The sequence below is a fragment of the Dermochelys coriacea genome, chromosome 1 (genome assembly GCF_009764565.3).
Source record: "Dermochelys coriacea isolate rDerCor1 chromosome 1, rDerCor1.pri.v4, whole genome shotgun sequence".
Classification (NCBI taxonomy): Eukaryota; Metazoa; Chordata; order Testudines; family Dermochelyidae; genus Dermochelys; species Dermochelys coriacea.
The window spans coordinates 153566534-153582245 of record NC_050068.2 but is presented as its reverse complement, the minus strand read 5'-3'; the positions used below and the strand labels follow the sequence as shown (position 1 = coordinate 153582245).

General features: G+C 40.1%; 1 protein-coding gene across 10 annotated transcripts in view; it reads right to left on the bottom strand.

Annotated features, from left to right (window-relative positions):
• The window catches only part of USP9X (ubiquitin specific peptidase 9 X-linked), a 200162-nt gene that overhangs the window by 23342 nt on the left and 161108 nt on the right, over positions 1-15712 (bottom strand). For all 10 annotated transcript variants that reach the window (XM_043505905.1, XM_038384263.2, XM_038384284.2 and 7 more), the window contains 4 exons: positions 12109-12250; positions 10619-11369; positions 9708-9831; positions 7988-8213 (listed from right to left, as the gene is read on the bottom strand). In XM_043505905.1, the coding sequence (XP_043361840.1) occupies positions 7988-8213; positions 9708-9831; positions 10619-11369; positions 12109-12250 (1243 nt within the window). The remainder of the gene's footprint in view (positions 1-7987; positions 8214-9707; positions 9832-10618; positions 11370-12108; positions 12251-15712) is intronic.

The following is a 15712-nucleotide window of genomic DNA, read 5'->3' as shown; positions in this document are numbered from 1 at the left end:
AAGTAAACGTAAATAAAGGTTCCGAAACCCCAGACAGTCTTGGAATAAAACATACACTCTGTGAGACAGATTGACACTTAGGTTCCAATCCTGGAAACACTTGTGAATAGTCCCAGTGAATTTAATGGAATGACTCATGTGCTTAAAATTATATACATGGGTAAGTACTGCAGGACTGGGGTCTTAAATAAGCACTACAGCAATCATAATAGTTCAGGTGCTTTGTTACCTCACATGGCATAAATGATGGGACAGAATGAGATGCCCCTACAAACTAATCTCTGGTAGACATCTAGGTTAGAGGACATCTTTCCTCAACAGAGTCTGAATCGCTTGATATTAAACTGATGGAAATCTGCCCTAAAAAAAATCAGGGTATTTAGCAGATTCTCAAACTTTCAGCTAAAAAGACAACTAAATTAGTCTTAGTGTATCCGTTATTATTATCTGTAGAAGTGTAGCATGTATGGGCCATAGTCATGTACCAGGACCCGATTGTACTAGGCACTGTACAAACAGAACAAAAAGATAGATTACAAACTCTTTAAGGCAAGGACTAAGCAAAATCTCAGTAGACTACAGTGCATGGTCATATAGGAATGTGAAGAGATGCATTTACTAGGTCCACAGAAGTGAAGAAGTCCCCTTAGACAGAGATATTACCACTAAATCTAGAGTCTCCATCTGGAATCTCGTTTTCTTCATCTGTTAAGCTTCTTGACATCTAGAATGGCTGACCCTGTTTGCTTCTGGACAATGAAGAAAATTGAGCATAATCCTAAGAATTTTTTTCTAAGGGAACAGTTTCTATTGATCCTATGTCCAGGAGATGAAGAAGTTACTCACATTATGGAGTAATGATGGTTCTTTGAAGTGTGTCCCCCTATGTGTGCTCCACTGTAGGTGTGTCTGTATCCCTGAGCAGCTGATCCGAGAACTGGGGTAGCAGTGTCCGTTCACCCAGCACATGCACTAAGTTCCACCTGCCATCGGGCTAGTTAATATGCATAGGCAAACCCTACCCTCAGTTCCTTCTCTACCACAGAGTCTAATCAACTACTAGAACTCCAAAGTAGATGGGAGGAGGATGGGTCGTGGAGTACCCAGAGAGACATGCATCTCGTAGAACCATCATTACTGCACAAGGTGAGTAACTTCGACTTTGAGTAGTGTCCCTATGGGTACCCCACTGTAAGTGACTCCTGAGCAGTGCCCACCACTAGAGGCTGCGACTTCGCAGTCGAGTTTGATATCGATGACAGTGCTGTGAGGCACCAAATTTGGTGTCTGGAGCCGAATCCTCCAAGATGGCACAATGTTTTTCCCAAGGTGTGTGCAGATGCCTATGTAGCTACTCTGCAGTTTTCTGATATAGGATAAAGCGACAGACGAGGAGACTGACCTCGTAGAGTACATGCGTACTGAAGATGTGTTGTTACATTACATAACTAACAATTTCACACAGTTTGAGACCTATTTAGAGAGTCCTTGAGCTGAAATCGCTGTACCTTTTGACCTATCTGTAATAGAGAGGAAGAGTCAGATTTTCTGAAAACTCTTGTCCTGTACAAACAGAAAGCCACGGCTCTCCTCACATTGAGCGTATGGAAGATGGCTTCCTAGTATCCTGAAGAAGTTTGGAATAAAAGGCTGGAAGCTGAATAAGCTGATTCATGTGAAATGCAGGAGTTACCTTGGGAGTGAACTCTGCATGTGGTCTGAGCATGACTGTCAGGGAAGAACACAGTGAAAGGGGCATGTGCCATCAGAGCCATTATCTCCCCTATCCTTCTTGCAGAGTTGATGGCGATCAGAAACACCATCTTCATGGAAAGGTGAGTGAATGAACAAATGGCCATAGGTTCAAATGGCAATCTAATCAGTCCTTCTAGCACAGGGTTGAGATCCCATTGGGGATTGGGAAGTCTGGGTTATGGAAAGATGTTTGCCTTTGAGAAACCTCTTCATAGTCAGATGGGAGAAGATTGTGTATCCTTCTACCTGCTGGTGGAAAGTTGCAACTGTTACCTGATGAACCTTTTGCAAACTAATAGAGTCCAGATTTCTTGAGAGTCAACAGGTAGACCAGAACTACCAGTAAGGTGGCTGTATTAGGAGTCACACTTTTGGGCTGGCATCAGATCAGAAATCTCTTCCATTTTTGTAGATAGGTACAATGAGCAGCTCCTTTCCTCCTGTGCCTCCTCAGAGGAAGATGCGTCTATGTGCTGGACCCATGAAGGAGCCATGATTTGAGCTGCAGAATCCGCAGGTCAGAATGGAGAATGTCTCCTGTTCTGCGATAGGAGGTAAGGTATGATCGAAATGTGGCAGTAAGCATCTTGGAGGTCGAGGGCCAAGAACCAATCTCCTTTAACAGTGGAATGATCTTTGATAACGTGACCATCCTGAACTTCTGAGCCTTGATAAATTTGTTGAGGGCTCTGAGGTCCAGTATGGGTCTCCAACCCCCTTTTTTCTTCAGTATCAGGAAGTAACAAGAATAGAAACCTCCGCTCCTTAGATGTATGGGCACTGGCTCATTGAAGAGGCACAGTGAAGGGTGTTTGGAAGGAGGGAGGGAGAAAAAATGGATGAAGTATACTTCCCAGATGATCTCCAGCACCCATTTGTCGGAGGTTATTCATTCCCAGGTGCTGCAGAATGGAGGGAGATGGTTCCTGAAGGGATGGATGGAGTTTTCCAGAGTGATGCAGCAGTTAGAAGAGTGTTCTATAAACACCTCAACCAATCCGTCAAAACTGTCTTTTCAAGGTGGAGGGTTAAGAGGAAGTTTGCTGAGATACTGACGTCTTCCGTCTAGGTAACCTGGGCTTCTTCCTTTTGGGTTCATATGATCTCTGTAAATATTGAGATGAATATTGTGATGAATGGAGGCTGAGGACTACATTTTCTTTAGTATTCAGGAGTATAGATTCTGAGGGATCGAAGGGTGGCCCTGGAATCTTTTAATGTGTGAAGGGAGGCATGGGTCATCTCTGCAAATAGTTTTGTCCCTTCAAAGGGATGATCCTCCACAGTCAATTGGACCTCCTTTGGGAAGCCAGACAGATGAAGCCATGAAGACTGTCTCACTACAATAGCAGTAGAGATCAAACTAAGCTTGGCATAATTTTGACAGTCATATTTAGCCAACAAGGCATGACTGTTTGCTATTAGGAACTGGAGGGTGGCCGAGGAGTTCCTGCAAAAAAGGTCAAGGCGCTTTCAGTTACCGTCATAAAGGGTCGACTTAAACTGGTGTTGGCGGCCCTTAGAAATAACCACACCCACAATATTCGAATTGGGAGGTGGGTGTGAAAAATTCCTGTGTCTTTCGCTGGCACATATTTCTTGCACACCCACTTGCAAGTTGGTGGGACAGATGCTGGAGACTGCCATATTATCTTGGTGGCGTCCAGTAGAGTCTCATTAATAGGGAGGGCCACTCTGGAAGAGGTGGAGGAATGCAAGATGTCCACCAGCTTCTGGTGCAACTCAGTCACCCCTTGCAGAGGTATTTGTAGTGCTCCTGCCACCCTCTGTGCCAAGTCTTGGAATAGTTTAAAGTTATCAGCTGTAGATGGCGGAGGGGGCATCACTGTCTCACATCAGATGACAGCAACGAGAAGTGGGCTTGAGAAGTGATTTCCTCCACAACTTGGGCCTCCAGTTCCTCCCTTGCCTGCTCAGAGGGTTCAGAGGCCCTTGAGGCAGCAGCTGAAGGAGGGTACTTCCTTGGCTACTGGTACGTCACTGTAGAGATGGAGGCCTGTTACCTTTGGGCCTGCCAAGGATCCCAGTCCAGTTACTTTGATGGGAAGGGGCCCAGTGGTTGATACCATGGCTGCCCAAAACCAGGGTTGCTGTGGGTCTGAGGGGCAGTATGCCTGATGTCTACAGTAAAACTAGGCCGCACATGGCAGGTAAGAAGAGTGGAGGAAAGCCAGGTCCTCTTGCTCACTTTCTGACTCTGACAACGAAAAGGGTGGTGTGCAGCAGGAAGTCATCGACGAAACAAGGGCTGTGGGTGAACTAGGTACCAGGGCCCCGGTACCGAGCAGAGGAGAGTCTCGTGAGTCAGAAACCAAAAAAGATCAGTCATGCAGTGGAAATGTGTGTGGAGGGTGTCGGTGCTGAAAGACCTATACCGACTGAGTGGGAGACGTGGACCTGATAATAGGGTTCATCTGTGCCTGGAGTATCACCAGCAGTACCAATCTTGATGTCTGTACTGATGGAGCCTTTTCCAGGATGGATATATGTTTCTCATGCCTCCGAGGTACCGGTGCTTCTTTGCCTGCTCCTAGTGGGTCCTTCTTTAGGCAGCCTGATTTGCTCTGTCCGTTTGATACTGCCTGTGCCCTGGGTATCAGATTTAGACGGCTTCAGTGTCGTTGGTAATGCTGATAATAACTGAGCCGTAGATCACTTATGGCTTGGTCAGGGCTTGCTATGGGGACTCTCAGACCTTTTCTTAAAGGCCTTACATGTGTGGCTCACGGTCGTCTGCCTGGGCTCCCTTCAAAGTAGATGGCTGCGGTGAGGGCTCCCACTGGGACTCTGGACATTGAAGGGCTGACTCCATGAGTAGGAGTTAGAGCCTCAATTCTCTGTCCTTCCTGGATCTGGTCTTCAGTTGTTGACACAAGCCACACTTCTCTGGAATGTGTTTCTCTTGCAGGCAGAGAACGCACAGTGATTGTCCATAGGTCACTGGTATAGATTCCTTACAACTAAAGGACTTTTTGAAGCGCGGAAAGTGGGCATACCCTTGTCATGAGGTGGTTCGCCCACTACAGGGGTTGGCAGAAGACAAAGTCCTTTTCTCCTCCTCCCTTTTTTTTTTTTTTTAAAAGGTAACAGCCAAAATAAAATGTAAACGAAGTAAAGAAAAAAGGCTTTACGAGAAGCTACAAATTAGAAATTTTGAGAGAGTTAACGATCTGCAGACAGACAGCTATTTCCATCTCTAGCCAGGACAGTTAAGAAGGAACTGAGGAGGGTTTGCCCGTGCATGTGTGGGCTAAACAGACACTACCACCAAAGTTCTCGAATCAGCAGCATAGGACTCAGACACACCTACAGTGGAGCACCCATACAGACACTATTCAAAGAAGCAGCAAGATTTTGTTTAACGCTGGCTTGTGTTTGAGGGGGTTGTTCAAGATGGGGCATTGGATTAAGAAGGAATGAGGTGGGGCCCCTAGTTCCAGGAAGTATCTTCTACCTCTCTCACCCACTTGTCTGTGGTCGATCAAGGCCATTCTCTGAGAAGTGGGAAATTCTGCCAGCTAGATTCAGGTCTGGGTGGAGGCATGTTTGTTCTCATAGTGTACTCATAGATTCATAGATACTAAGGTCAGGGAGGGGTGGATCCATATCTTTGCTAGAGATGCCACTGCAGCATCGATCTTTGGTATATCTGTAATATTTTTTGGCTATTGCAACTTGTAATACCTAAGTACATGCCTATTTATGCTTTTACCCTTATCGGGGGTTTTCCACTGCTCTCTGATCAGATCCTCAAAAAATGAGTGAGATGGGACTAGTGTCTCAGGTGAGGATTTAGAAGGCAGGTTATTTACTTTTAGGCTTGTCCCTCTGCCTGCTCAGTAAGCACTGCCACCTTTCTGCAGATAGCTTTATACAGTGCCTTGAGCCCTCTGGATACGTCTCCCTCAGTGTCCTCCCCTGTGGAGTCCCACTCTCTCTGCCAAGGGGATGGGATTTCATTGCTGGAGTTCCCCAATTCAAACTGGGAAGAAGAGGAACAGAGAACTTATACTGCATTTTAGGTCCAGGGGGAGTGGAAATCTGTAGATCCTTAAGGGTTTTTTCCGTCTGGTCTTGTTCTGCCCCAGGATTTACCAGGGCTGCCCAGAGGATTCATGGGGCCTGGGGGTCTTCAGTGGCAGGGGTCCTTCCGCTCCGGGTCTTCGGGGCACTTCGCCAAAGACATGGTGCAGAGGGACCCTCGCCGCCGAAGACCCAGAGGGGAAGAAGCGGCGGCAGGTCCTTCACTCCAGATGAGTTTGGCAGTACCTAAGGGCCCACTGCCGAAGTGCGGCCGAAAATTCTCCTGGGGGCCCCTGAAAACTATTGTGGGGGCCTGGGGCAAATTGCCCCACTTGCCCTGCCCTCTGGGTGGCCCTGCGATTTACCCCTTGTCCTGGCCAGATAAAGTTCTCCTCAACCCTGGAATCTTTCCCTCTATGTTGCCAAATCAGGATTTTCTATGCTGAAATTGCAGCTTCTTGGGGCAGAAGGACCTAAATGTGCCTGTCCGATTCAGAATCCCGTGCACTAGCAGTGCAAAGAGAAAAAACAGGGCATAACTGACCCTCCAAAGAGCCTGTAAAAGCTGTCTCACAAATAGCACATCGCTTGGATTTAGCTTGGTAGCTCTGCCATGAAGGGGCATTGGGGCACTATAGTGTTGGCTCTGGATGGTTGAGACCATCTCACTGCTAAATAGCAGATCTAGGAAAGGGAGAAGATAGAAACCCTGATCCCTAATACACGAAAAAAAAAGATACAATAATAAGCTGACAAAAGTCAGGAGCAAAGTGAACCACCACGTGACTGCTGAAGTGGAGGGAGACGATCTGGCAGCATCTGGAAGGCCAGAGAAGCAGGCATGGCTAGCACAGGCTGTGCTACAGCTTTGAAATACCTCCAGAAACTGCAGACAGGAGGGGAATAGCCCATATCTATCTGAATTGTGGAAGACACTGGGCTATAGAAAAGAGCCTACTATTTGCAACTCCCTATTTCACATAACAGAAGCCCGTGCTTTTGATTCTGAAGGTTTTTGATTCTGGCTTCGGACTCTGGCTGACATCCCATAGTGGAGGGGTTATAAATAGCAGTTCTCAAAACTAAGAGCAGGAGACCACTAAGTGAGGAACTGTAAGAGGTTCTGGAGAACTGCACTCAGTACCCGGTAGCAGAATTCAGAATCAGAGAACATTCTCACATTATGTTTGCGTTTGTGACACAAACATAAAACAGGGACACACAATGTGTCTGCACTGATTTCCAGAAAGATCTACAACCACTACCTCCACCTTCCTCACCCCCCCATCTTTTTTTTTTTTTTTTTTTTTTTTAAATCAAATCTGTTTTCTGCAAAGGTAGACAACGGAATGGGTAAAACAGCTGGGCTGCTAAGGAAGAGGGGAGGTGGTAGGCTCAAAAATTCCAGCAGCCGATCCATCTATTTACATTACGAAGGAACTTGGAGCTGCCCCATTTTTCAGACTAGATTACACTTGAACAGAAAAAATGACTGTGGGACCAGGGGATAGTGCATCATTATTTATTACAACAGTGCAATAAATAATGCAGATGCAGAAGTTTTCATTCAGCTTTTAATATAAAAACAGCTGCTGGGTCTAAGTGCATAGCTGATACATCAAATCCACCTGTGGAGACTATAAAAAGGAGACCAAACAAGGATTATATAGCAAGATTTGAGCTGCCACATGAAATAAAACTATCAGTGATTAAAACATGCCCACCTTCATCATCACAGATGCTCTATTGCTAGATTTTACACCATTTATCACTTTCTGAAGAATACAAATTGAAAATTAATAAAGCCTACTTCTATCACTGCGTTGATACTTACATTCTGTAGTTATTAATCTGATGGACTGAAGGTTTGTTTTTGGAATTTTAACAACTACAACATTACAATAGTTTTACACATCCAGACTGACCAGATAAAAACCGTAGTAAATTTTTTTTTCTTTTGAACTATATTGAAATAATGATTTTTGGTGCCTCTAGTGTTGCAGGAGTGTGAATGAAAAACCTGAGGCTCACCTCCATTAAAACCAGATTTATAAGAAATTATAAACAAATATTTGTTAAACATTTGTCCAGAGTTTGCAGCTTTGATGCTGACACTTGTTCCAAATGAACATTTAAACAAGTTGCAAAACAAATAAATAGGTGTTTAGACTGATAACTGTGTAAATACCTGACTAGACGGTCCAGGAGAGGCAAAAGGTGAAGGACATGGTCCATCTTGCAATGAAAAATGTGCAATAAATACTATAAGCTTTGCAAATGCACCCCTCACTTCAGCACTAGGGCATTCCAAAAGATACTCAGAGAAGCGGTTTGAAACATTAAAAAGGACGTTGTGTGCAAACCAAAAGCGTACATTCTTGCTGTGACGAAGGAGGATGCATAACGCATCATACCTGAAAGAGAGAAGATACATTACAACTGTGGTATTAACTGAAAATAATAACTAAACAGATATTTACAAGATGCAACCCTCATTTTCTATAGTATAAATGTCTTCCATTTGCTGTCTTGAACCACCCATTTCTTTAGAAATTGAGGAAAAAGCAGATTTCTGTAAAAACATAGATCTTTTTGATCGTCTGTCACATCTGCACAGAAAATGTGATTACTTATCCTGACTAGAGCTGTCTTAACTGTTTTGTTCACTAAACAGTAAAAAGGACCATACTGTGGTTTTCTTTCACACAAATTATTTCAAATGAAAGTACTGCAATTAGAATTAAAGCCAGAAGGCTTTCATTTCCATCTCCAACACATGCCAAAAAGCAATACGTACCCCAATTTCATCAAATTTGCACTCTAATGTAGGCTCCCAAGCTGAGAGTCATTGCAGACTCAATTCCTCTGTGGATCAGGCACAGAGTGGGGGAAGCATAACTGATCAATGGATTACACAAGCACCAGATGGGTCAAGACAAATATGAAATGTGTATTTTGGTGATTCACACCATAATTTACAGTTTATCGTAGTTTCTAAGTACAAAACCTGCTTTAAAAAGGTCTTCTGATCGTGTGAATCACATGCAGTTATACTACCCCCACACACAGATCAGCAGTAGGTTATGAGAATTTTTTGATCATCAGATTCCTAGTTTAGACCCTTACTACTTGAGCTACAGGCATAAATGCTAGCTCCTTTCTAGACCAATCACTGGAGGAGGGTTTAACAACTATTTATGAGTCAGCAATTGGGTATTGGTGATTCTATTCCCAGCTCTGGAAGGAGAGAGTGGTTTATGGTGGTTAGAGATTGACTAAACCAGTATGGGTTAGCCTCTCTTAAAGACAGTACGGTACAGAGCCTAAGACAGGTTTCTCATGTTTCAGACCCGGGCTCTCGGTTTAGGCAGTGAAGCTGCATAAACTCTCAGCTAATGCATTTTTAAAATGGAGGTTGTGTGTGTGTGTCCCAGAGTATTAGATTTCTTGCAAAAGGGATAAAGAAAACAGACAATCCAGCGGAAAACTGCCAAACATGGTGATTGTAAACTCGTGCAATTCTTTGCACCATGTCATTTTTCCATCAAACCACCATGAGACATTCAAACAGTGCTAAGAGATGTTTTGGGTTTTACCATTGCAATGGAGATTTTTACAGAAAATACTGTTAAACATGAATTCTGTAACACCACCTTTACTATGGTATAGCTTATTCCTGCACAATCATAATATACATCAAAAGGAGGCTCGCCCTCATTTCAATTTAGGGCTCAATATCTGTACCCCTGTACTTCCCCATCCAGATTTAGCTCTCATCTCCACATACACATTTGAAATAGACATGGAATGAATACCTCAAACAGCTTTAACCCTATTTTTACACAACTTGAATTTCTTAAAGGAAACCAAACTGTCAAAATGTTAGTCATTGTTAAAGACAAATATACCAATCACTGGCAGGGCCACGGACTATTTTCTTTGTGTGAAATCCTGTGGTGAAGAGAAATCTAGCAGCTAGCTGAATACTGATCATAGTTATTTCTTCTGCTTCGGGCAACAGGTGATCTTGTCCTAAAGAAGTGTAGACAAAATAAAAAACAAATAATTTACCTACAATTGGCAAAAAGACTAACTAATGTGCTTGTTTGGTAGCATAAACCTGGTCAAAACAGAATCTAATATAACGCCCAGAGCCTCTCATTACTGATTAAGGCCTAATCTTTCAAAAGTGAACGGTAATTATGGGTTAACTTGAGATACCTTAAAGAGGCACAATTTTCAGAAAGTGCTCAGGTTCCACTCTGAAAAACATAGGCTGCTTTCAGGTAATTCTGTGTGCCCAACTTGAGATATTAGTCACTTCTGAAAAATTAGACCTAACCTTGAAAATTTGGTTGGGTAACAGCCGAGTGATGGAGTTGATCTATCAAAGCAGCTGCTGCTAATTACTTTTGCCTTTACTAACATACTCTTAAACAAAAGATAAGTAACTTCAACAAACAAGACTTCAAGAAATGATGACAGGAAAAAATGTCAACAGTATTATAGAAATTTAATAAATTTGGTATCCATAAGAATTATTTAAGTTTAGTGATTTTTGAAAAACAGTTTAACATAATAGATAAAAAATAAGGTAATAAATCCTTTTAAAAATGAAAATCAGAAAAATTATTCTAATGGTGCACGTAACCTTAAAGAAAAGCAGTACCCATTCGGAAAAAAATATGTTCAAAACAAAATGCAGTATATTAACTTTTTATAGGACTCAAGAATTCTAAACAATAATCATAAAATCTTTCCTGACAACAGAGACTAATTTTCAATAAGAACAATAGATGATAAACTTTCAAATACTAACCTGGAGGAGGATTTAAGTAGACACTGTTACAAGTAAGCAATTTCTTTATAAACTGGAAATATTCTAGACTGTACTGCATACGGTTATGCATGAATTGCACATTCTGTTTCCGTACACTTCGCTCAATGGCTGATGGCATTTTAATCTGGTGGGGTTTAGTGGTCATAGCTAGTTCTGAAATATATTTTATTAGTTCATTGTCTTTATCCATTGTGTCCATACGTTCATAAAAAAGAATGTAAGCATTCCACCACCTCTTCTGGCGTCTGTAGGACATGCGCTTCATCATATGATCAAAAACCTCCCCCATGTACTCTCCACCAAAACACTGATTTTTCATTTCTTCATCATCATCCATTTTACACTCTGTTACATCTCCATCATCAAATTTATACCATCGATTTTTCTCACCATCTCCACCATTTCTCTGGATAATGTAAGAGTAATAATGTCCACCACTGGCCTGACCACTGTGTACTAATACACCAACAAGCCTGTATTTAGTGCTCCCAGAGTGCTCGTTTTCCGGCTGTTCATTTTGTATCAATTGATTTTCAGGATTTACATCATCTCCTTCCAATTTAGCTACACCTGCCACTGTATAAGGCTCCATGTCCAGCTCTCGTGGAAATTCAAAATAATCATTGAACTTGATTGCACATTCCCTTTCCCAGTCATAGTCAAATCGTTTTAACTGGATAGCAAGAACTGGAGGCAACTTCTTAATCAACAAGCGTTTCACTGTATCAACCTAAAAAAACCCCAAAAAACAAAAAAACCCAAATCAAACAGTATACTAACGGATATTGATTCTTAAATTTTCATCATCACTCAACACAAAATTTAAGGTCTAATGATGAAAAACCCATTTAATAAATACTTCAATGTTCATCAATAATATACTGAGAAACTTCAGCATCAATAGAATCTTGGCTGCAAAGCAAACAGTGTAAATAGCTTTTCAAATTTCATACAATGAGCACGCAATGGACTTGGAAGTAAAATAATGTTGTTAACATCTCATTGAATTATTGCTAACTATTAAAAGAGTAGCAGTTCTCTACAGCCTACATCACCATGATATCATCTGACCTGTTTAGGCCACTGTTAAGCTATCTATCTGTTATACATTTCAAACAAATTTCCAAGTTACTTCTGAAAGTTTTGCTTACAAATCCACTTTTCCATAAGCAGATACACACTTTCAAAAAAAACGCAACACTAAAAAACAGGGTTGCAGTAACTTTAGATATAGGAGAGAAGCAGGTTGGTCATCTGAGATCTGGATTCCTGACACAAATTCTGAAGTCTTATTTAAATAAATGATGGTTTCTCAGAAATATTCACAGTGAAACTGCCCCACCCAACCAGAGACTGATAAATTATGTGCTAAAAAATAATCAAATTTAAATATATTATGCTAAAAACAAGCTAAAACTCTGTTAAACCAGTAACAAACTTGCACAAAAATAAATCACAAAAAGAATTACCTTTTTGTTGCATTTTTCACAATGATATGCATTTGCACCTTCCAATAAGTCTCCTTTGACATATTGTTCCAAAGAATCAAGCAGGTTTTGGTGATTTCTAATATCTACATTCAGAGTTGTAAAGGATTCCTCGCACTCGTACCTACAGATATGATTGGTGGGGGAGATACAAATGTGTTCATCTGGCAATTTTACATGGTTTGCAAAACATTTAGCATAAAATGTTTTGTTAGACATTTGATTACAACAGTGACACTAAAAGAAGAAGCCATTCTTTATTATATAAATGTATGTATTTAAAGTCACTGCTTCGACTATCAAAGATGACAGTTGAAATTACTTCCTCTTAAGTGCTAATTCAAAAGGGTAAATCTTTATTTTTAAAACAGGCTGATGTGTTCAAAGTACAATAGGTTTGTATTAAGCTTCAACATGAACTCCTTCTCAAACCACATCCCTCCCACCAGGTGATTGATAGTCCAAGAAAAGGATAAAGTTTACAAAAATAAATATTTGCTACAGAAAACAACTCCATCCCCTAAAGCTAACAGCCACTTGGAATGAATCAATAAAGATGGTACCACAATAAGGAGACATGAAGAATGACTAAAAGAATATGCTACTGTTTGTGTTTCATTGCAGATTTGAATTACAGCACTTATCTGCATGCACTCCAGCTGTGTTCAATGTGTTAGGTGTAGTTGTATTGAATGGTGGCATTATTAGTTGGAGCAGATTAGCAGAGTGTTACTATGAACCTCTTGCTCAAATTTCAACCAGTAATCCTACCCCGGACACTCATGAGGCATTGCAAATTTCAAAACATCCAAGTAAGCACATAGATTTTAGAGCACTTAGAAAAACGATCTGTTAAAACGGTGGGTCTCAATTTTAACAGCTGCTCAGTTATAGTAATAGGTGCATTTTTTTGTAAGTAACACATAAGATTATACTTTTTTCTCTGTAAAGTGTTTGACAACATAATGTATAGTCAGTTTCACTGGTTCCTTTGTACAGTTACTCAGTCTCTTCTGCTTAGCAGGACTTTGGCACAGCAACAGAACAGAAAAATATTTTAGAGAGGAAAATGCAACTGTAAAAACCACAAAATTGGTAGGAGCAGTCAGAGTCAGGCATAGTACCTGAAACTACTTTTAGCTCATGTGTTTGAAAGTGCATACACAGGCTAAGAAGAATTGGATTTTTACTGGTAAATGTGGGCAAACGTCTATTTCACTGTGCACATACAAACAGATGAAAAATAATGCCACCAATAATAAGCAAACTGGACAGATAGGCAAAGTAAAAAAAATGCTGCTTGAGAACTTAAGGTATGATTTAAAGATATTTACTTTGTATATTTTGATGTGATGTTAATCTGTGTTTTAACTGTTGTAAAATTTTAACTTTTTGAATCACAACATCTACTGTTACTAAATTATGGCCTGACCCTCCACCATAATTTCCAACTGTGAAAATTTTGATAAAAATAAAAATATTAAACACAAACTGATATCTGTCAAAACTATAAAAATTAAATAGAAATTCTGTCAAACCTAAGCATACATTTTAAGTTGATATCCAGTTAATTATAGGTAAGAAACAATGTAAGAAAAATTACATGCAACTGTCTCTTGCTAAGTTAAGGGTAAAAATGTTTAAAAATCCCCCTTTTTAGTAAGAATAGAACTGTGGTTATTTAATTAGTGAGCTGCAAAGCTTTAAATCACTTGTACATTCCTATAGGTTCAGTACTGTAAACACACTACTAGGTGAGATGTTTACTACTTTAAATAGTCCCACTTATTTTAACAAAGCAATTTACAGCAGTGAATATTCTGACTAGCAGCAGCTTTGCTTGATTGGGTCCCAAAAGCAGCAAATATATGCATCTCTTTAAACACATTAGACCTGTGTTTTAACAAAATCTGAGACAATTATGAAACCCTGAGGAAAGCGAGCAGCAGACTCCTGTTTCCTCTTCCAGAGAGGGAGTGTGATGTTGTAGCTACCATAAATACAGGCTGTTCTATTCACACAAAAAAATTTTGGAATGAAATTCTTAATGCTTAGTCTCAAATTAAAGCTCCAAGAAAATTTAAAAAAAAAAAAAAAAGATTTGAGTTCTATAAGCATGAAAAATGATGCATTCCAATGATCCAAATATACATTAATGTATATAAGAAGCAAATGAGAATGAAAAACCCCAATGCTGCATGGCCACTCAGTTGAACAAAACAAAAAAATCTTGAATCTTATTCATATGAGCTCAAAACTATCATCTGGTTTTGATGAAAATTCATACACACAGTCCTTTAACTAAGAAAAGTATTCGTCTGCACACTGACTTGCACTAGTTTAGTTAAACTAGTGCAAACCCCTGCACGGACAACCCTTATTCTGATTTAGTGTAAATCTGTCCTAACTTAAACAACCCTGGTTTAACCCACTTTAAAATTGCAACTTTTGTTAAAGCAGTGCAACTGTGTTTAGACGAGACATATCTGGAACATGAGAAAATTCACAACCCTTATGAGTTAAAACAACACTTATGAGTTAAAAAAAATCACTAACTATCTTTTGGTCTTTGTAATATCACTCAGAGAAAAAGTCTGGATCTCAGGATTCTCAGCATCCTGAACAGCTCTGTCCAATTTTTGTTAGAACATGTAATATCACTACTATAGTTTAACAGCTAGATATTCTCCCATTTTGGGGCTCTCAAACAACTTTTTAATTTTAGAAAAATCTTTTGCAGTTCGGTAATCAACTATACTATACCCAAAAGTAAGTTCAGTATGTTTTATAATCAAAAATAAATGGTAAAAATTAGAGACCACCACCTGAATTATTCTTCTATTTCATTACAACCTTTTAAAAGTATTTTTGGAAATTTTTCTATTTCTTCCATTAATAGTAATCCTGCTTCTTTCAAGATATCAGTGTAGGCTAATAAGTTGAGTATGAATTTATGGTCCATGCCAGGTATGTAGTACATGTGCTGAAGCTTGCGCTGCACTGTCTTCACGACTGTTACCTGCACTAGTTGGATTCACACTAGTTTAGGTAGGTTATCCTGTGCACAGATTTTACTGCGTACACATACCCCAAAACACGAGTAGGTTATGGCTGAAGAGCTCCTCTAACCTACAAATGATCTAATCTGCTGTTAACCTTGGAGCTTCAAGAAAATTCAAGTGGGAATGTATTATATAAATTTTCCCCTTTCACTTTACTTTCAATGATCTTATTCTGATAATATTATAGTATTTTCTATTAATTATGCACTTTTCAATCTTTGTCCTCAAGGCACTTATTTTAAGAAGCTCATAGAAATTACTTAATTTTCCTAAACTTCAAAAAAGATGGCAGATGTTTTTAGGATTATTCATTACATGCATTTTTAGCACCTCACATCTTTTAACCATCTAAGGTATCTTGACAGACTTGCTTAACTCAAGAAATGAGTGAACAAGCGTGCACTGACAGAAGATTGTACTTTTATAACCCAATTTCCAGGCGTAATTTTTTCCATAGTTGACCTTTTATTATCTGGAGTTAGGATTTCCCAACTTGATAAACTACAGTAAGTACTTTATATTAG